The sequence below is a fragment of the Topomyia yanbarensis genome, chromosome 2 (assembly GCF_030247195.1).
Source record: "Topomyia yanbarensis strain Yona2022 chromosome 2, ASM3024719v1, whole genome shotgun sequence".
Classification (NCBI taxonomy): Eukaryota; Metazoa; Arthropoda; class Insecta; order Diptera; family Culicidae; genus Topomyia; species Topomyia yanbarensis.
This window is the reverse complement of record NC_080671.1, coordinates 335,324,799-335,348,238: the sequence shown is the minus strand read 5'-3', so window position 1 is coordinate 335,348,238 and position 23,440 is coordinate 335,324,799. Positions and strand designations below refer to the sequence as shown.

General features: G+C 37.8%; 1 protein-coding gene across 1 annotated transcript in view; it reads left to right on the top strand.

Moving 5' to 3' along the window:
- LOC131683998 (tetratricopeptide repeat protein 39C-like) overlaps positions 1 to 22,674 on the top strand; it is a 45,646-nt gene extending 22,972 nt beyond the window's left edge. Inside the window, exons 2-7 of the mRNA XM_058966450.1 lie at positions 6,641 to 6,893; positions 8,649 to 9,112; positions 9,178 to 9,642; positions 9,708 to 10,077; positions 21,662 to 21,813; positions 21,874 to 22,674. Of these exons, the coding sequence (XP_058822433.1) occupies positions 6,732 to 6,893; positions 8,649 to 9,112; positions 9,178 to 9,642; positions 9,708 to 10,077; positions 21,662 to 21,813; positions 21,874 to 22,513 (2,253 nt within the window). The 5' untranslated portion in view covers positions 6,641 to 6,731 and the 3' untranslated portion in view covers positions 22,514 to 22,674. The remainder of the gene's footprint in view (positions 1 to 6,640; positions 6,894 to 8,648; positions 9,113 to 9,177; positions 9,643 to 9,707; positions 10,078 to 21,661; positions 21,814 to 21,873) is intronic.
- The last annotated feature ends 766 nt before the right edge of the window (positions 22,675 to 23,440 follow it).

Here is a 23,440-nt window from a genome sequence, read left to right as displayed (position 1 = left end):
TTTGGAATATCACTGACTGATAATCTTTATAGTTGTCTTCACTCTCCTTACATACACTCTGGTTCGGACAATCTTCAAAATCTTCCTTGTCCTGCTGACCAGCGCTCCATCCTCCGGTTTTACCTAGGTAAAAACTTCCATGGATATTTCATTTAAATCCGGACTCCATTAGTCGATCCTTAGATTCTGCCGCATACTAGTAAAACTTACTTAACTCTTCCTTGTTCATCACTCCATGCCTTAGAGCAGTTGCCATGATGACACGTACGCCGAATCGGTCAGTACTTTGTCAACACATTTTCATCTCCGAAACGTAAACTTCATACTTGCATACTCTGAACTGAGACTTGTAATAGCATGTGAGTTGGCTACGGGTTGACTGGAACCGACAATCTGAAAAAAATGCAGCAAATTCGATGAAATAAAATTTTAATAAAAGTAATACTAACCTCCTACTCGATGGTAATGGGTGTCCATAGCTTTCCAGCTTTTCTAAAAAATTATCCAATTTGGAACATATTTTGGTAGAAACCTGTTGTTCTGTTTTCGAACGAGCGATCTGCAAAATATTGAACACAGAGCACTGCTGTGAAATCCACTGCTGTGAAATCCAAGAAAATTGTACTTTTCATCGTTACAGTCCGGAAAACGTGACACGGGATTTGCGTCCCTGTGTATTTTAAATGAAACTCGGGATTTTAAATCCTGTGACGGGAAATGAGTCTACACAAAAATGAGTTTTCATGAAGTGTAAACCCAACCGCGGGAAACATCACGGGAATTTAAAACTCTTCACACAGAAATCCGGTCGGGAACAATTCAACGCAAATTGTTTCCGACGGGGAAAATTGTATTTTTATTAGGTTTAAAATTTAGTGATATTATGATACTGTTGGTTTTTTTTAGAAGCAGCAGAACTTTTGTTTTGACAGTTTGGAGAGATCTCGGCGAAAAATTTTTCCTGATCAAATCCCGGCACAAATCCCGTGAACCATTTCCCGAACTGTAAACTAGCCTTAACGGAAATATGCCATACCTGAACAATACCTCAAACGTTGGCTAGTACCGGTCTTTTTACAAACGAAACTATCACCTTTTCAGGTACTTTTTATCGAAGATGATGCGAAGTGCGGATAACCTGCATCGATGCTAGACTGGGCCTGAAAAACGCGCCTTGCAGATATCCATTGAAGCTGCGAGTTAGTAGAAATCGACACAGATCTTTCATTAGGGCCTATGTCGCAATGTACTCAAATGGAGAAAAATCAGTTTCAATATTCGGCGAAGCTTTTCTAAATGTAGTTTTTATTGTAGGTATAAATTACTTTATGACCGTGTTTTTCTGGAAGCATTTTTGGTTAAACCTTATGACAATATAACAAAGAATTTAATTCCTATGTGCTTTTAGTGGGTAGAAACTAAAAAAATGCTTACGCCCAATTTGCATCCCAGTCGTGATTTCGCCCTTCAGCAACCACCATTTGCGGAAGGGCTAAACCGTGTACATAATTTTCAGAAGGGCGCGGTAAATGGGCTAAACTGACTCTATCTTGCTGGGTAGGGCTGGGTAAATGGGCGAGCTTGACAGTATACTTTTTAATAGGGCTCAGCAAATGGGCGCATAGAAACCCAATGTAAAAGAAAGGGCGCGTGAATCTTTTCTTCAAATTTCATGAAAATATCGAAATATTCGAATATTTATGTGCAACAACTATCGAGTAGACATGATCATAGTAGATATTGCTTATCATTTATATAATAGAACCGCCGTTTATTCTTTTATTTGTGAATAATAACCGTACGCCCGCTTCTGTCTAAAAATGTAAGTTTAGCCTTTATATTCCATATGAGAAGAAGGGCCTAAGTTGAAATCTCGAAGAAAATGCATGTTTCGCCGTTTTGTTTTCTTTAATTATACATCGAACTAAAAACCATTTTAACTAATTTTCACCTCAATCTTGTAGTATTTTTGTTGCATAATGTCGTAATAGCGAAAACGCAGTTTGTTTACATTTGCGATTTAAGCCCTAATGAAAAATCTATGTCGAAATGGATTAGTTCTTCGCGGAATTTGAAATAGAACAATACTCGACAAACATATGATTACGGCCTAAAAGCCAACTGTCAAAATCCACTTTGAATGGAAATTCCGGACTTTTAGGCCGTAATCATATGTTTGTCGAGAATATAAGTTTCGTCGCCCGGTGGCACACTTCCGGCGGCATTCGAAAATTGGTAAACTTTTTTCAAAGACGACACATACCTGAAAAACTGATGGTTAGCGTATGTAGTGGTTAAATAGAAATCAATTTAATTTGTCGGGTACTTACCATTTTCGCTGTTTTGATTGACACACGTAACTAAGGCGACTACGGTATCCATAGAACTGATTTTCTGCTTGCGTTGATAGTTGTTAGTTTTCAGGCGCCATCAAGTGGTGAGTGCAGTCAATTCTAAAGGAACCGTAGTCACTCATTCTAAGCGTAGAATAGGCCACAAATTTTCGAGAGGTTCTTCGAATGATTGACGTCTTTATTATTTGTCTTTGATAATACTCTCTATGGAGAAAATTGGTTTAAAACCGTCTTTATGCATGAAGGGCACAAAACCTAACTATAATTAGTCCAAGTGGTTGCGTTTCGACTTCGTCATAACTACGGCACTTGACCAATGCTTTTTCGGCAGCTGCATCTGGCTGTACTTGCGAATGACTTCTTCGGCGTCACCAGACTGTGCAATTGAAATTGTGCATTCCGGTTTACGTAATTGCTTAGCTGTGAGGCGAACATTTCAAAGATAATGCCCCCTAAACCTATTGTGCCCCCATACCTATTTGACCCTATTCTACTCTACGTGTCAGAAATTGCTTGCAAGCGATTTGCCCAACGATTTGGATCGGGTCTATTAGTTGTCACACTAGGCATTCGTTTCGTTTGAGCTTGTCCTGATACTTTCAGAATCAAGCTAGCGATAAGGTCATATTCTTTGAATTCATTTGTGCTATGTCATTGGCATTTGCAATAATTGACAAATGATCGCTACCGTGAAAATCAGGAACAGCCTTTCACGTACAATCTAATTGAAGTGATGTCGAACAAAGAGATCAATCTAATTGAAAATCGCTTAAAAATGTTAATCTTTTTTGGATTCCACAAAAGAGTACATATATTGAATAGGCTAACGACAATATTTATTCAGTCAAAGCACTTTAAGTGCGTTTTTCTGAATTATTGTTTCTCATGTAATTTGTGTTTTGTTACAAAGTTCAAAACATCTTTAAACTTTCTATTATTCCGAGGTTTTTCGTGATGTTTCGAAAGTGTATTGTTCAAGTCTCATACAAATCAGTTTGGGAATATAGGATTGAATATATTTGCAAGAGTTTGTAAACAAAATTATTTTTGCCATTTTTTTCATTTCTCTATGTTGACGTGACTGACTGACGCTACTAACGGTGCCCCGAAACTGTCCTTGTTTTTGTTGCGTTTGTTTTTTTTCTGGGCTAAACAAAAATAACCATTATCACAGAAGTTTAATGTTCTACTGAACGGTGCACAGTGGCGGGTCTTCAAACAAAAGTCGGACAAAACCTCAAATGTTACCTAATTTTGCTGAAAATCACAATTTTCATAATTTTGAGGTGCTGAGCTCATTATTGATGTCAAAAGTCGTAAAATATTAAATGCATTTTTCCATACAGTGTCATTGAACCTTTCTTATAACTAAGATTCCGTTTTCATGATAGATTTTCCGTTACTGTTCACCAATGTCAGCAATATCATAAAAAATGAAGAACATTACGTTAAATCCATTGTATAACGTGTTGGTTTACTGTAGATTGTCTAACTATTTTACACAAAACACCATGCGCCTCCATATCAGCAACAAAGCTTCAAAACCTCCGTAAACCTTTTTGTGCGCCTGAGCGCAGAACGAGAACATGATATTCGAAAAGTAGAGGTTATTTCCCATAGAATGTATACTATGTGACCGTTCCGAAATTTGTACAGAAAACATTAGTGAAAAAAGTATTTTTGATCTGACCACCTCAAACATATTTAAACTAAAAAGTCATAGTTTCAAGCAAATTTACCAAATGTATTTTATTCACTAACCAAATTCTTTCATTCCTCTACATAATGAAACTAGTTGTGCTAAAATCGGACCAAAATTAAAACAGCAACATGCATTTGAAGTGAACAGAGCAATGGTGGTTTCGGAAATGAAAATCATTAAAAAGTCCGGACTTTGCTACGTTTAACTCATGTTAAAAATCGTGTTCTAATCCAATGATCATAAAACTTCGAATATACATCATTCAATACATGAGAAATTTAGGAAAAATATAAAATATCAATATTTCAAAAATAAATTTTTGAGGTTTTGGCCAGCCTCCAGCCACTGTGCGGTGTGTTTTGATTTCTGCACTATTTGAACGCAAACAATATCAACGATTTTGTTCTACCAAATAAAATTAAGAATAGGATTTCAACAAATGTTTAAGTGTTTCAAATTATCTATTTAACTGCAACTTTATCTTCTTCCCGAGTAAATCGTGAAAATCTGATTGTGTGGCTATGTATCCAGTTCCCACTGACTGATGGATTACACTGGTCGACAAAAAAACAACTTGAATGTGCTGTGTGTGTGCTAACCATCCTATCTCCCACTGGCCGGGAGCGGTTTACAGAAAAACGTAATTTCCAAGCATTTATACACATACCTGAAAATAACTTGATCCAGGATTTAGGTAGGTGCTAGCTCAATTCATTTTCCGATTACCCGATTTCGTATACAGGGCAAACCGTGTTCCGAGGTAATCGTTTCATTAACCAGTCCCGCCTTAACGAAATGTTTGTATCAATTGGATTTTAACACCACAATAAGACTTTCCATTCCTTACATGAGGTAAGAAATCGACACGTATTTAATATATTTAATTGAATATAATATAATTCAAATATAAATTAGAATATGTTTATAGAAAAATATTCCAGTTTTTCTATGAATACCAATAATACACTGAGAACTACATCCAGTTTTCGACAGTATATTTCTCTATCCACCCCTCGTCTGCCGCGCAGCTAACCGCATTCATTGGACATACTCGGTCCATACACTCATCGAATACTCACCACAGGTACACTCCAGAGAATGAATAAAAATAACAGCAGAATAAAAGAGACGGAAATAGAAAACATGCAAGCTCGTTCTCGTCAGTGTGCAACGAGAAACAAAAACATACAGAGCCCGCTCATCGCTCACACTCCGCTATGATTCCCACGAACACCCTAGAATACACCTCCAGTATGCACTCAATGAGTGAACAGGCCGAATACACCCAACGCACAAATTCCACAGCAAAAAAACGCGAGACAGGCAGAATAAACATGCCGTCGATGAAGCTCTTCGTGTTATGTGCATACGCAATTTTCAGTGGGTTTGTCCGTCTCACTTTCGCAACAGCTTGATTCTTCTCACACTCTCGTACGCAGCAACAGCGTCCGTATAACAGTGCTGAGCAGCGGGCGCGGCGAGGTATTCGTTCGCCCCGCTTGTTTTCGCTTCTGACGATGCTTCTGCGGGGAAGAAAAACCTTCGAGAAGCGCTTTTTCGAGTCGTCCCACCTCAGGAATCAATTTCCTCCGGCGTACTCCACAACATCCGACCATCCGACGATCCTTCGATACACTTTTTTTAGCAAATAAACGCGCAAAAATGTCCCGAAATTACTAATTTACGGAAGAGTTTCCACTTCACACACGACGAACTAACCAGCCCGCCATTTTTTTTCGAGTCCCATAATAAATTTTTTTTGAAATGCTCATAAAAACCGATCCTGATGTAGTACAGTCGAGGTTCACTGGTGGGGCCACCGCTTCTGTCCAATAAACGAATTTGTTTCGCTTGTTGGACCGACCGACAGATATCAAAAACGTTAGTAGTGTAAATGCATCTGTTCACATTTCTAATAATTATGAGATCGATAGTCAAAGTCAGACTTCCCATGAACCTCAACAATTTTGTACCTGTGTACAAAATTTCGTGAACGCGTTCCACCTCAAACATGCTTCGTCTCGATGTACAGGTTCGCCTCGAACATCGAACCCAGGCGAACGGTGTACAAACTCTAGTTCAAACATCCGTGTACGTACACCGGGTGCGTACACGAGAACGATTTGTACAATGCAAAAAGAGTCGACGCTAGTGATGATGAGAGTGAGAAAGAGAAAACTAGTGCATCGAACCTACGTGCACGCACGCCGTGTACGTACATGGGATTCGGTTGTGCAGATACGAAATAGCGTGTTTGAGTTCGTACACGAAGTGTGGGTTTTATATGAGCCCAGAACCAGAGCGAACATTGTGTGCTATGTGCTTATGGGAAGACTGGTACATTTGACATGAGATTTTAGTATTCCGATGCTGTTTAGTTAGACAATGGTTCAACTAGTGGAGGTCCATCTAAGAAAAGTGAATCATGACTGTAGAAATAAACAGTAAACGTTATTTTTCATAGTTTTCTTTCTACTTACTTCAAAACTCAAGTTAGTTTTTTCGTCGAACAGTGTTATCATTCGCGCTTTTATCCCTCACGTTACCCGTCTCTAGTTTTTTGTTCTATCTGTTATCTTTCTAGCATAAATCACCCAACTAGACCAGCACCGGCCCTTCACATACAATCGCGGCTCTGTCGTTGACATTGTGTTAATGCAAACGTTAGCAGAAGGATGGCAACATTCGATGACAAAAGCGATCTGCAAGACTGGGAATACGTCAAACGGGGAATTGCACTGTGGCTCAACAATCAACCGAAAGCGGCCGAAGAGAGCTTCAGCAACCGCAAGTCTAGCATACACATCGTAGCAGGACATACCTTCATTTCTTTCATGGTGAGTTGAAAAAAGTTCGTTTAAAAACGGACGAGTACGTGCAGGCAACGTTGTTTCAACTGAACTATCAGGGGACCTATAACATTTAAAATCAAGATAACGGTTATCGCATCAACTTAATTAGGTTAACGTTAATGCAAAAGAATATTTAGACCTACGGTAAAAGTATATAAAACGTGTCACTGGAACAGCAAGCTCCTCTCACCATTATTTAAAACAACATATAATTAGTCGTAGCTTTTAATTGGGTCATTCAGCCATGTGTCATGTCATAGGACCGATAGTACATTTAAATATACTGCCATTGAATTAGTTATGGAATTTTCGTTTCGACTTGGTTTGATCAGAATCCGACACTAACTTAGCTAATCAAGCGTGATGTCCTGCAAGATAAGGAGTTCTGATTAAGCTGATGAGAACTAGTGAAATCGAAACTTCGTTCGGTTTTGCAAGGCAATGCAGTATGTTACATCAGAGTGACGAGAAAATAATGCCCCCTATCGGCCCACCCCTGAGTCAATTCTTAGTTCCACCAGGAGTACTTGTTCCAAATTTGAGGCAAATCGGACAAGTTCAGCTAGTTAATCCGGCTTTGTTAAAAGAAGTTATTAAACTTTTAGCGAAGTGATCTGAGTCACAGGCTGTATAAAACTTCTCATTTATCTGACAATATTACCTGTGGAAGCTCACCTGAGCATGTAGTTTCCTTGAAATTTAAAATACCATGAAATTTACTAACCAAATTCGCGTAATACCACTGAATTGTTAATAGTAACAAAATGCCAGACCAAGCTAAAACAGTTAAATTGATTCACCATACCCACAAATCGCCTGCCAGATCATAAATTTCTGCGTAAATTTTACCATTCTTTACCCTCGAGCCTAATCTGGGACGGTAAACTTAGACTTGACGCTGAAATATTCTTGTTCAGTTAGTTACCGGCCTTGTTGTAAATTCCGTCATCTATAACGATGGAACGCTGGCTCCTATTCTCACAGTCACGTCACCTAGTGACGAAAAGAAAGTTTCCTTGTAGTCACTAGACGACGTAACTGTGAGAATGGGGACCACTATTTGATGAGCAGAGCAACTGCGGCTTGAGTGTTTCTACTTATTATGATTTGGTATCTTCTACAGCTTGTGACCCTGTAGTTCAGAACATCTCGAATTTTGTAGTCTTTGTATTGGAATTGTTTCACTAATAACCTTTAAAAAATTCGTTCAATTTTCAGTGGTTATCTTTGCTCAAAATAATTAGTACATTTATGCATTCGATTTTTAAGCCCCTCCTGAAACAGACCCGCTGCTACAGGCCTGTTTTTGATCTTGGTAAAATTATAACCACCCCAACTGTTGTGTAACAAAAAGAACTACAAAAACTCTTACAAAAACAGCTTAATCTTTTTTTAAATTTTGGTCATAGAGGTTTTAACCTTAAGGTTCTTTGACTTTGCCTCTTTTTTGGGTTAAAAAATCTTCTAATAAAAAGTTCTAACCCTATGTGCGGGGTTGCGTCCATAGCAATCGATTTACCAACTACACTATGCTTGCCCCGCTGTTAATTGTAGTAAAAAGTTAAATTCCTGCTAAATTTGCATTCTGGACTACTGTGCACTAGTTCAACAGCACCTAAAATGAATGGTTTGGCGAATTTTCCCCGTATATTTGTATACATTTAATGCGTTCCTAATATATTCAACATGCTAAACACGATTTTCACCCACACTGATTATTCGCTTTACTCGTTTCTCTAGAATGCGGTAATATCATGGGAAACGGATAAAATGAACGAAGCCCAAACCATGCTAAGGGAGCTGGAAAAAAAGTGCGCCGTCGACATTGGCTGGTTGAGGACGGTGCGGACGAAACTGTTTGGAAGCTACGAACCGCAAAAATCACTGGCGGAGACCTTGGAGGAGCAAATAATTCTGGCAGATACCCAACTGTGCCTAGCCATTCTGGTGTCCCTCAGCCAAGACATCGGTGGCTTTGTCAAGGGCGGCTGGTTGTTACGCAAGGCTTGGAAGGTCTACCAGCACACGTACAGTCAAATCTATCAGCTATATACGAAATCGATTTCGGGTGACAAGATTCCTCAGGCGCCGCTGAGCCACAACCTTCACGGGTCAACATCGGTTGAGTTGGGCACGCCAGGGTCGGTCGATTGGACGGTACCCAACTCGGTACTGCAAACGCCGGATTCATTAGACGATAGACAGTTGAGTGATTGCATTTTAAAGAGTTAGTTTCTAATTAATAAATTGCCTATTATTATACTCTCAGAATTGGTCTCAGATTTGCTCGTTCTTCTGCTGAAAGTTTACAACGAGAGACCACTGAATCTTCATCACAGTGTCTTACACAGGCAGTCAGCCAGGAGCCAGAGCAACAGTTGGAATGTGGAAACAGTAACACGAGTTTCAACAACACTGATATTTTTGGGGGTTTGAAGAAAAGTCAGACAACACAATTTGAAGGAGTTGGTTCGATAAAGACGGATTCTAGTATCAATAGTTTACAAAGTGCCTTGAGTGTATCTAACAATAAACCGATTGTTGAACCAATTGTGGTGCCAGTTGATGCAAGTCATTTGAATCGTAGTCGAAATGGATTAAAGTTAAACATTGAAGGTGTTGATTCCAGGCTACGTACACGTAATGGCTTGAATGGGCTGAAGCCGAGACCACCCCCGGAACCGGCGAATCATGAGCCTGGCAGTGATAGCAACAGTACAACCAACGATACTAGGTAAGCATATGTCGGGGAAAGTTACCAATGTTGAATGCAACTAAAAGTGATTGTATGTCCTGCAGGCAAATCGATGCCGACGATGTGCGTCGTTTAATGGGTGCCGCCAGTTTTGGTTACGGTGTGTTTCAGCTTAGCATTTCACTGCTTCCGCCCAGCTTATTGAAGTTGATCAGCTTTCTGGGCTTTGAGGGAGATCGCACAATGGGAATTGCTTGCCTGATGCATTCCAGGACCAGTGTGGACATGAGAGCACCCCTTTCTACGTTGGCGCTGCTGTGGTATTTTACCATCGTCACCCCTTTCTTCGCTATGGATGGGTATAATCTGCAGCACGAGATCTGTTCCGCACAGGAGTTAATTGAAGAAGCGAGCTGTCAGTTTGATAAGTCTTCTTTATTTCTGTTCTTCAAAGGACGAGTCGAGAGATTGAAGGTAAGTTTTTTTATTATTTGAATACACACAGGATGGGATTTCACACATGATTAACTGTTTTCTAGTGCATATAGGGTTCCGAAACCATTTTCCTTCCTCTCCCTCCGTGGACAGCTGTGAACCATTCCTGTACTCTTACACGCTTCCAAGATGCTCATGTGGACTTTACTACCCATGATCGCATATTTGTCCTGTTTTCTATGGAATTTCCTATCTATATGGGACTGGCTTGCGATCATAGGCAGTTTACCAGGTTTTTTATCGAGTTATTACGTTATTAATTTCCTTGACCTGATTCAAAGTCTGTACTAACAGGTTGTCGAGCTTAATAAAACTACAAAATTACTTACAATAAATTACTTACAATTAAACTTTTAACGATGTGATGTCTGAGTCAGTTTTGCATGTGGCCTAGCATTAGTATTGGTGTGTATCAGTACTCGATTCCCATGAAATGCACATTTTGTTAATGAAATAATGGTTTAGCTCAATAGTATGATTAGAATAATTGAGCGACCGAAAATAAAAGCCGCAAGAACAGAACGTGGTACCGTCTTTACGCATGGGCACACTGGGCAAGGCCCTTTCTGATAATTTGGTATAAATTTCCCTCAAGGGGGTATTACGGTGCAAAATAAAAAGAACAACGTTTTTTTATTTTGCATCTACAGTAGAGTGACAGGAAAAAATGACCCCTATCGGCCCACCCCTGATTCGATTCCTAGTCCCACCAGGAGTACTTGCACCAAATATGAAGCAAATCGGACAAGTCTAGCTACCGGACCAACATGCCTGAAGTTTGTATGGGATTTTTTGACAATTTACATGGAGAAAACCCACTAAATCGCATTTTTGCCGCTAGGTGGCACTGTATCTATAGCATTATCACTGTAAGTGAAAATAAGAAAGACAATTTAACTGTCTACAACTTTGCCGAAGACTGCTAGTGAATTCGGCTTTGTTAAAAGAAGTTATTAAACTTTTAACGAAGTGATGTCTGAGTCAGTTTTGCATGGAGCCTAGCAGTGCATGGTTGTGTATCAGTACTTGATTTGCGCAAACTAAACATTTTTGTGAAATAACCATAAGATTTAGCTCTATGGTATGTTCAGAAGAATTGTAGTAAATACTACGAGACATGTTTTGGTTACAACGTTTTAGTTCCACATTTTACCACATAGAGAGCGCCAATACTAACTTTTCAACGGAAAGAGATAGAAATTAGGTGTCTTCCACAAAGTTGTAGAACAGGCATTTTCCAATAATTCTCCCAAACATCTTGATATTCTATCTCTCTTCTATGAAAAGTTAGTGTCGGCGCCCTCTATGCAATCACAGTTTGAACTAAAATTTTCCAACCAAAACATAACTCGTATTATGTCTTATAATTCCTCTGAACATACTATAGAGCTACTTCTTACGGTTATTTCACTAAAATGTATAGTTCGTGCGAGTCGAGTACTGATACACAACCATGCACTACTAGGCTCCATGCAAAACTGACTCAGACATCACTTCGTTAAAAGTTTAATAACTTCTTTTAACAAATCCGGATTCACTAGCAGTCTTCGACAAAGTTATAGACAATTAAATTATCTTTCTTATTTTCACTTACAGTGATAATACGATACATGCACTGCCACCTAGCGGCAAAAATGCGAGTTAGTGGGTTTTCTCCATGTAAATTGTCGAAAAATCCCATACAAACTTCAGGCACGTTGGTCCGGTAGCTACAAATCTAGTCTAGCGATTTGCTTCAAATTTGGTGCAAATACTACTGGTGGGACTAGGAATCGAATCAGAGATGGGCTGATTGCTTTTTCAAAAATTCATTATTTTTCTGGACAGTCTAATCTACAGGGTATTTGGTTCATGGTTAAGAACCTCTGGAGGGGTGATTGACTGTCATATTTTGAGAAAAACACATACCATCAAATCTCAACCGTTACAGAGTTATTGAAATTTTTGTGTAAAAAACCTATTTGTCTTAAAATACCTCTAACTCAAAAAGTATACTTTGCATTTCAAATCTTTTAGTTCCATTTGAAAGGTGAAAAATTTTCCTATTGAATGGTGCTCTCATATCTTTCAGTTAATTAGTTTTAATTACCTTTTAGTTGTAAAGTAGTTAAAAGTTAGTGTTTTTGAGGAGGATTTTGTTAATTTTCTCAAAATAATGAATGATGATTACAGCAATATCTATTATCGAAAAGGTGGATTTTTGGACGGCTCATAATTTGTTCTTCAACATCATATTGCTATCTCTTCTCATTTTTTGGAATTTCATTACTAAACTTTTCTGTAATCGACTTTCAAGTGCTTTAAAGACTCTAATCTAAAAAATATGCTTTATATCGTTATTTCCAAAGTTCCATTGGAAAGCTGAGAAAATTTTCTAACGATGTATTAACAAATATCTCTTAGTTAAGGGTACTTAATGACTTTTTACTAGTAAAATAGCCCACAATAGGCGTTTTTCGACGAGTTTTGTAATTTTTCTTATCATAATTCAACAAAATTTATCGCTACTGTTGTTCATTTGGTGCCCCTCAACATTCTCTATAACTTGTTATTTGACACTTTATCCATATCTCTTTTCAGTTTCGCTGCTATTTAATAGTTAACATAGCATTACCTCACCATAAATGTAGTGGGTTCGAAATCGTTGTTTCTGCATATGAAACGATGTGATAAAAATGCGTCGAAACAAAAAGAGATAATTGAATAGAATCAAAGAAAGAATTTTAGAACTTGCTGAGATGCATTATTTCCATAATAATAATGATAATGTTTATTATTTACTATTTTAAGAAAATTAACGAAAATGCTAATAATAACACTAATTTTAAACCAATTTCCTTCTGGAAGAATGCTAAATTCACTTAACTGAAAGGTATTAATACATTTTCCTCTGTAAAATTTTCCTGGCTTTCGAATGAAAAGAAAAAAAATAAAGGGTTGTGTACAGGACACGACCACGGTGACATTAAAAATGTAGCTTTTTTCAAGAGCGTGCAAATGAATTTTATCTAGGGTGATGAGCCTATTTTGGCACCATTAGGGAGAGGGTCGCACTATTTTTTGAACAATTTTAAAAGAAGCCATATTATCTATAACCTTTCTCAGCATAAAGTATCAGTGTACTGTTTCTTAAACATCTATATAATGCTTATTTAGCAGAATTGCCTCAATTTTCAGCATAAATGAAAATAAATGTTCCATTCTGTGCATCTATTCCCACCTCAACGATCCAATTATCGCCTCATGGGTGTGCCAATTTCCACCTCATCGAAAAACAATCTACTTGAAACGCAATGCCTCATATTCCATTTGCGTCGATTCTAACTAGGTATCCAGATCATGGACGCCAACGTGTGATTTGTAAAACGAATCATTCTGCTTTTTTCAGCCGATCAAAACAAACGTAAACATCACGCACATCAATGAAACTCATCAGCTGTTAGTAGAAGAGCGCCCAGAATTGCGCACGCAGAAAAAAACCATTCGAAGGTTAGCAACTGCAATGACAAGTTTCACATCACATTGCTTTCTCCCGATCCGAATTGTATGTGCAGATGAAAATAAAATATCTGCAATCAACAATTAGTTGAATAACTTGAAGTAATTGATTACTTATACCTGAAATTGCATTACATTATATTTACAAGTTCATGTTTTGGTTTGGCCGCACTGGTGATTCTTCTCTGTATGATGGATACAAAAAGTTGGTTTTGATTGTGGTAGTGTATCAGCAAAACATGCCAATAATAGGAACCCCCGTATTTAGTTTTATCCTATTATAACACTAGGCCTATTCTAGTGTTTGACGAGTGATTTTAAAGTGAAATTATCGTAAAAAGCTTCTCCAGCTAAAATAAAGGTATGTATCAGTGCAATGTTTAGCATATTTGTGCTGGAATAACGAGATATGAGGCGGTAAATGCTGGCTCGTAAGTGTTTATTTTGCTAAGCGCCGTTGCATCCAGTTTCGGTCCACTACGTGAGTGAGGCGGAATAGTAGATATTTCAATAAGGTGATTTTGTTTTAATTAAAAGTTGGATTTAGAGGATAGTTCTAAATACATATGTGCACAACAAATAAAGAATATAACTTGAGCTTATTTTTTCTCACCTGCTTTAGCCAAATTGATAGTGTCATTATCTCATATGCTTGATTCGAAACCAAGGGGTACGAAATAGGGTCACAATAGGCTCTACTGCCATAATAGGCACATCACCCTATCACACATATCGACACGTTCTTGCTCACTCGCCTGTTTTCATATGTTACAATTTTCTATATACCCTTCCCATTACAACATAATTTATTGAAGGTCATTTAGCGGTAATCTATTATTACAATTAATCAAGTGTCTTACTAGGTGATTGGCGTTATTTGGCTGATCCATCTAGTAAAAATAGGCTAAAGGCCAGAACATATATTCAAAAGAAAAGTTCCATATTGAGAACTGTGATGAGGAAGCCCACGCCCGCCAACGGAAATATACAGATTCTCCATGAAATATGAAATTTCATTTTCCATTTAAATTTTCAATAATGTACTAATGAACTTAAGTAAACAATCTTAAGGTTAAGTATTTCTTGATAGATTAGTGGTGGAAAAAAGGAAATTATTTGATAAATTACATTGTTATACAACGTTCGCACTACCAGTTAAAACGGGTTTTTATGCTATCTTGGTGACATTTTTCTTGTTGCTAATTATTATTACATGTTATAACTCTGTAGTGTAAACATTGTATTGTTGAACCAATTCTGCAGCGTTTTATGTTATATAGGTGTTTTATGTGGTAATAGGACTGACATAATTATATCTTCAGTACAGCGGTGTGTTTCATAATGTAAAACAGAATTTTTTTAAATTTAAATTAATATACCCAACCGTTCTATTAGTTGTAAACTTTAAAACGCAATTAGAACTGTGTTTTAAATACATAGGGCAGGACAGACACTCTGACTGGATAAACTGGGAAAACAATTTTAAGTCCAGTAACGCTTAAGACATGGCTTGAATTTGAATCGAAAAAGAACACCCGCTTAAACCGCTGCTGGGACGGTAAGTTCTGTTTTAAAATTTTCCGTTGTGTGCAGTACGAAACAAAAGTGTTTGAAATTAGAAAACAAAAAGTTTTGCTGGGAATGTGATTGTTTCCGATGCAATTACACTCAGATTTTTCACGCAGGGGATACAGGCCGTGCAAATGAAAACCGCGTAAATTTCAAAAAACGCGTAAATGATACGCGGTTTTCAGTTTCAAAATTAGCGTTAAAAACCTGAGTGTACTCTCCTATATAAAATACTACGCGGCTGAACAGTGCAATAACTACAGAAGCACGTTGTCAGATGCCTTACTGATAAAAAAACATAACGGAAAAATATATATCACATATAACCGAAATATGAAACATATGAAAACCAATAGGCTCTTTACCCTACGCAGCTTCAAAGCGCCGTAAACATGGATTAACAAGTTACAAGGCACACGCATGCATAAAAATAAATATATTTTTTTCAAACGCAACACTCTTAAGCAGCACACACCGTATTGAATTAAATCCAAACCACCCCACCCACCCACTTTGCAAATCATTCTGTGACACCGTGCTGGTACCCGAAAAATCCGCACACGGCCACCGCTGCCGAAAATGCATAGCGTCTACTGCTTAGTGTAGTGCCTAGACGCTGCAGCCATGATCTTACCCGTTCGACATAAGAACAAAAACTGATTCAAACGGGTACGCGTCACCTCTATGTATAAACTAACCGTATATGGTTTAGTCACTTAGGTGCGAGTGTGTGCGAATGCCAACGTTGCCGAAAATCGATAGCGCTTATTGCATCGCCCGGAGACGATGTTGCTCATATGGGATAAGAGCAACAACTGATTTAAACGGACATGCGTTGCTTCTATTTATGACTTTTCGTTTGTGATTGAGCCACTAACCTACCCTCTAATGACGGCTGTGTCTGAGAAATCTGCATCACGAATGGTAATTTTCCCTTTTTCGTGAACTTTTTAATTTTACCAATTTTTAAAAGTACTTTTATTGGGGAGATATTAAATTACTACCAATATTTAAGTTAGGTGTTTCTGAATCGGTTGGTGTATGAATGATTAAAATCCATCTAGTAATATCGGAGTTATAAGCGTGCAAACCTTACATAGTTTCGTTACATGGGAGATAGTTTAGATTTTAGAATGACACCTAGCCCCAGATAGTGGAGTAAGACATTTTTAATGTCAAAAAAGTACAATAAGTGCCGTACTTTTCCAATTAGAGCTAGTATTAGTGAAAATGAGATAAAAATGTCCAAGTTCAATAACCCACACACATGAAAACAAGAAAAGATAAGTGTATCAAGTCAAAGAATGAATTATGGAGCTATTCAAGACTAACAATCTGAATTATTAAGATGATGATGTTAACTATTGAGATTTTCGAGAAAGGAACGAAAACTCGATCAAAATTGTTAAATTTTAATTAAATTACTTTGAAAAGGCTACTTAAACTCATTAGATGATACATGTGAGGACATCACTGAATGGGAAATATTCTCACCTTCCCAATGAACTTAAAAGATTTGAAATACTAAGTATACTTTTTGAGTTAGTGGTATTTAAGGACAAATAAGTTTTTAACACAAAAAGTTCAATAACTTTGTAACTGTTGAGATTTGATGGTATGTGTAGAACGATTTTTTTTCCAAATATGACAGTCAATCACCCCTCCAGAGGTTCTTAACCATGAACCAAACACCCTGTATAAGACAAGAAAAGTATGCTCCAGAAAGGGTTTACTCGAATTTGACTAAATAAAAATAGGACTAAAATGTTTTTTTTTTCATTTTAGGCTGACAAAATCGGGTCTTCACTGTATTCTCGATAAACTTAACAATACGGTATTATTGGAACGGGCTTGATAAGGAGATGATGAAAATGAATGTTTTGCGTCATTTGGAAATCTAAGTTGTCGACTTCCGGTTGAGCAATATTCTCGATAAACCTAACAATATGGGTATTTTGGGTACTGGTTTGACAAGTAGATAACGGAAATGATTATTTGGAATCTTTTTGAAATCCAAGATGGCGACTTCCGGTTTGGCAATATTTTCGATAACCCTAACAATACAGGTATTTTTGGAACGGGCTTAACAAGTAGAGGATGAAAATGGACAATTGCAACATTTTTGAAATTCAAGATGGCGACTTTCGGGTGGGCAATCGCCTCAATAACTCAAACAATATGAGTATTTCTGGAATTGGTTTGATAATTGAATGATGAAAATGGAAGTTAATTGAATGATGAAAATGGTAGTTTGCTGCCACTTTGAACTCCAAAATAACGACTTCCAATTGAGCGAAATTTTGAATAACCGAGATATTTTTTAAATGGGCTTGGCGAGTAGATGACGGAAATTGATGAGTGACGCCATTTTGAAGGCCAAAATAAAAACTTCCGGTTAAGTAAAATTTCCTAACATATGCGGAATATGCTGCCGTTCTACGCATAATTGTCCCATGTATATAGGGAATCCCATAGAACATGGGACAAATATGCTTATAACGGCAGTATAATTTGGACAAAATTCAAAGGGCATTTTTTTTGTAGAAAACCTTTTATTAAATGTTCTCTCTATATGATAACATCAGTTAGCTTATTAATTTAATGTAGAAAAAAATCGAGCCCATTCGAGAAGCTTTACGACAGTTTGCAGGAACTTTTTGCAAAGAGAAAATATACTTATGCGTATGAAAAAGAACCCATAAACAAATTGTAAGTTTTCTGCTCTTTTGCGACCATTTATGGTCCAATTTCACATAATCTATGGATCAAATCGCCCTTTTGTATGAATCATTCACACTGTTTTAGGGATTTTCAGTTTTGTTTTATGGAACATGGACAACTTTTTCATTGATCGTTTTACATTTTTTTTATGGATCATTTTTATTGTTTTAGCGGCACAAACTTAGGGCTGCCATTCCTAAATACAGAAAAATGCTAAACAAACACAATTGTTCTTCTATTTGTTCAACGTACTGATTTGATTCGAAAATCGTATAGCTGACTTATGACATGAATTATACTATCATACTGGGTAGAAGTATATTGATTATATTGATTAGCATAAAACAATTTTACGTGTATCTGTTCTTTTTACTTATTTGGTTGCTAAATACATCTGAATAATATATATGTCCAAAATATTTTCATAAAACGCTTTGGATGTAGTTAGGTTACTAGGACTATGTAGTTAATGAAAATTGTCAAGAAGGGTTCGGTTCGCGGTGACATTTACTTTTTCCGCATTGCACGTCCTGTTCCAGGTTTCGCATGGGGCCAGAATTTCAAAATTCTTGAATCAACAACTCTGGTAAAGACAGTGTACTTCTAAACAGTCGCAATCTTTAGATTCAGAAATCATGAATATGCAATTTGAATTTTTTGATTTCGGGCTCGGGTCGGATTCTGGTTTTTCAATTTTCAAGCCCTGACCATCTCTAATGGAAACCCGACCATCTCTAATGTGCACCTTTCATTTAAAATCGAGTTTGTCAAAATCGGTTAAGAAAATTCCTAGAAACCGATGTGGACAAATCAACAAATTTTGTTTTGTAACCATACTCTTCAACTCGTAATCCGGAACATGATGTCGGTTGAAAATGAAATTCAATAGCAACTTATGGGAATATTATACCTTTCATTTGAATCTTAGTTTGTAAAAATCGGTTCAGCCATCTCCGAGAAACCGATGTGGACATTTTGTTAACAAATCCGCACATACACACACATACCTACATACATACATACATACATACACACACACACATACATACACACAGATATTTTGCGATCTCGGCGAACTAAGTCGAATGTTATATGAGACTCGGGCCTTCGGGCCTCGGTTAGAAAGTCGGTTTTTGGAGCAATTGCATAACCTTTCTATATGAGAAAGGCAAAAGAATAATATTTAATTAGCTTAATCAGCATGAGTTCAATGTTATCTTCATGTGATTATATTTTGAAATGTTGGTGGAATGGGTTTGAAAGTGGAGGGAATGGGGGGTTAGTAGAGTGGGAGTGATGAGTCAGAAATTCTTCATCTTATTTCGGTATACGGGGTGGATGAAGGAAATGCGGGCATGAGGGTGGTCCAAGGGGAGGGGAGTGATGAAGGAGGGAAGTGTAAGGGGAAAGCCGGGGGGAGGGGCGGCGACGCAATACTTAACTGCAAATTTTGTCTTCTATTTGAGACTTGGTTTGAGAAAATCGGTTGTCATCACCGAAGAACCGATGTGGCATTAATTGTGGAATATGCCCGGAATTCCGGAATAGTCGATAGTGGACAATATATTCAAAGAATGTTTGATTGGCAATCAGTGATCTAAATCTGCGATTAGAAGTAATTTGGTGACCATTTCAATAGTTTTTAGCCTCTGAGATATTACGATTGTACCGATTTATATGGGAAAATCCAGTGTATCCTTACTAATACCTCTGTAACTCCGGAAGCAAGAGTCAGAACAACAACGAATGAAATTCAGCAGCAGTCAACAGTATTACTGTATCTTTCATTTGAAATCAAGTTTGTAAAAATCGGTAGAGAATTCGTTGGGGAATGGGTGTGATATTAGCTTAGGAACTTGGCGAGTTCCCCGGGGGCGTCATGAACCGTCATAGGTGGCCAATGTGGTCAAAGCTGCTTTAATTGATCATAAGTGATCCAGACCCGCAAACTAGAGTAATGTTACATCAATTTTAATATGTTTTACATCATTTGAACATCATGGTGGTACCAGTTTATATGGGAATTTGCTCTGTGACCGCACTCTTCAACCCGTAACTCCGGAACCGGAAGTCGGATCAACTAAAAATTCAATAGCAGCTTATGGGAGCGTTATACCTTTCAGATGAAACTAAGTTTGCGAAAATCGGTTCAGCCATCTCTGAGAAAATTGTGAGTTTAAATGACACACACACATACACACATATACATACACACACAGACATTTGCCGATCTCGACGAACTGAATCGAATGGTGTATGACACTCGGCCCTCCGGGCCTCGGTTAAAAAGTCGATTTTTACAGTGATTGCATAGCCTTTCTTTATATGAGAAAGGCAAAAATGTTTCTTTTGCAAGTTCAATTTATACAGAATAAAGAAAAAAATCACTTAAACTTCCCTTTTAGCGAATGAGAATTATCGGGCCTTTCTACCTTGACATAGGTTTCGCCATTTTGTACCACACAATCAAACCTTATCAGTTCAGTACAGAGTTAAAAATATTCAAATTCATTGAATGAAAATTGATCATATTCAGCCGCATTCATTTTCAATATTCAGTTACGCAGCTGAAAAAGTCACACGATCAAACCGCCCATTCATCCATGCAGATTTTCATTCGGTTCCGATTATTACACGAAGCGACCGTGCAGCAACGAATCAAACGCATCAAAGTAGACCCTGGCACAATGCAAGCGAAGATGATTGTTGTTTCATGTGCTTTATCAGCATTTGAAAACATTTTCCTAGATAATTAGTGTAATGAATGTATTGAACGATATTCAACTGAATGAATAAGATGGATAGTTGAATGAATATTTTTAACTCTGGTTCAGTATCTTCTCTTGGCTACTTGTTTTGTTTGTTGTCGCGGTTTGGAGTCACTACCTTCTTGTAAGTCAACAGTCCGGCTCGTTTTTAGTACGATGTACGGTTATACACAACACTTCCAGCTTGCTTGAGGTTCTGCTTGAAACAGCTGATCACTTTTTTCATGGTTTTTGCGGCCTCCGGCTTTCGTTTTGGCCCCTATCCAGTCTTCTTAGCTGCCGGTAAACGTTTTTCGAACACTTTAATTACGGTGACAGTGGATTTGACCCCATTCAACAATTTTGCCAACTTTGCGTGCGAGTAGTTCGGAAACTGTTCACTGTTCACAACTGAAGAGCAAATGTCAAAAGCAAACAGTAAAAATGATGCTACAGACACATCTTTATTGAGTTCTACAAGATGACGACACGAATGAACTCATGATGAATTAAGTTCATGTTTGACAATTCTCGGTGGTTTGTTTACTTTGTTAGTTGCGGGAGTGCGAGTGCAACAGGTGCTCATCTGTTACATTCAAACTCACGTAACTCCTAAGTAAACAAACCATCGAGTATTGTCAAACGAAGTTCATTCGGTTCATTTTGTGGGGTTAGGTCGGTTGATGTAAAACCGAATAATGAGGGGTGTGGATAAAAAAAACGTCAAGTTGAAGTTGATAAATTTTTGATCGTAACAATCTTTATGGGCTTATCGCCGTGGAATATATATTTCCTCGTAACCGATGGTGTTTTATATGCATTAGGATTAGATTAATTTCAAGGCAGAATTAGCATTACAATTGTATGTTGGGTGTACGCAAATGTTGAACTTGGTAAAGGATTGTGGTAGTTTTTTGCTCAGAACTTTATATCTTAGACCCCAACGTAGTTTCAAATGCACTTAGAAATTTTGTTTTAAATTTGTTTCTCGATTTTTATTTAATACCTATGTATCATTCTGTTTCCAGTCCAACATCAAGGAGGCCATTCAAGCTTATGAGCTAGCATACCGATCATCTCCTCAACGAGAAATTAAACTACTCTGCCTGCATGAAATCGGCTGGTGCCGGTTGATTCAACTGGACTATGGTTTGGCTATGAATAACTTCAAAGATTTACGGTATACTGATTGTATGTAAGATTACTGTGTTCAACTACTAACGATTGTAAATTGTTTTAGCCGATGTAGTCAGTTCTCCAAAAGCTTCTATGCCTACCTGACGACTATTTGCCAGGGAGCGCATGGCTATTTTGATGAACTGGTCAGATGGCGAACGGAAATCACCGACTTGCTAACCAGATCCAGCCAAAAGGAGTCACAAATTGAGAAGTACATCTTCCGGCGATGTCAAAAAATTCCCCTAGACGAAACGGAAGTGAAAAAGTATGATTGTCTCTACTGGAAGTTGCTTGTGTATGAGATGTTGTTCATGTGGAATGCACTAAATAGCTGCAGTGAAATGACACTGACCGCCATCATAGCAGATTGTGATAAACCAATATTGGAATTGAATGAGCCTTCTCTCGGATTAGGTCGGCTGATTTTGGGAGCCTGCCTAGTTTGTGTGAAACGAATCGATGCAGCTATCGAAGCGTACCGAGAATGCATTGCACTACGGGACGGTGAATCCCAGCACGATATTCATATATCTGCCTTCGCCCATTACGAGCTGGCCGTGTTACTGCTGCAAAAACCGCAGCAGGAAGCGAGAATAGAGGCCAAACAATTGCTACTTGTTGCTCAGCAAAATTACCGCGGCTTTGATTTCGATAATCGAATCAACGTTCGGATACATTCGATGCTGAAGAAGCTTAATTAGAGATAAGTGAGAGTGATTGGCGCTAATCGCTCTAGGAGTACTCAATGGCTCCCATACCGACAAATATACATTTGAATTGTGATATGATTAGATATTATATTTAATACTTGATGGAGTGTGGATTACTGATAAAGTACGAAATACTGATTTCAAATGAACAATTTGGTTATTTATGTTATTTCTGAAATATATTTTATGCTTTCTGACCAGGCTGGTGGTATTCCAAGGATTCACTAACATCTTAAATATTAGCAGCGTTGACCGCTTAGTAGTGGAAGAGCACTTTTTTAAATTTTTGACAGAGTTAGCTTGGCTCATTGCGATTGTATTCATTTGATCAGTTTTTATACTTCATAGCATTCCTTTAATGATTTTTTTTACAAACATGTATTATTCTACGAATATGTTCACTAGACAAATACTTTCAGCAATACACTATTGGTCAAAGTGGTATTTTGTAGGAATTGGGATTCGAACCGGTATCCCGTAGATACAACCGATCGTTACCAATACCGATACACAGCTATTAAGGACCATAAATGGAATCAACCGAGCCTGGTGTAGCGGATAGTAAAAATTTGATCCAGTCTAGTGTATGGTTAATTACCTACAGGACTAGGGTGTGATATACGCAACGCAATGTTCATTTAAAAAAAATGCAATGTTCATTTTTAAAAATGCATCGAAAGTGATTATTTCCTAGGATGGGATAATGCATACACGCAGAGATCGCACCTTTCTTAAGGCGAAGCGATGCCAAAATCACAACAAAGGTTCGGTTATGCTCGGGTATGTTCGGGTTACGTTCAGCATCTGTGTGCGGCTAGAACGTACTATACCGATAGGAGATGGCACGCACACAAGTGTATCGTTCAGCAATCAGCTGACTGATTTTTGTACAACGTGTTTCATTTGTTTTGAAAAATA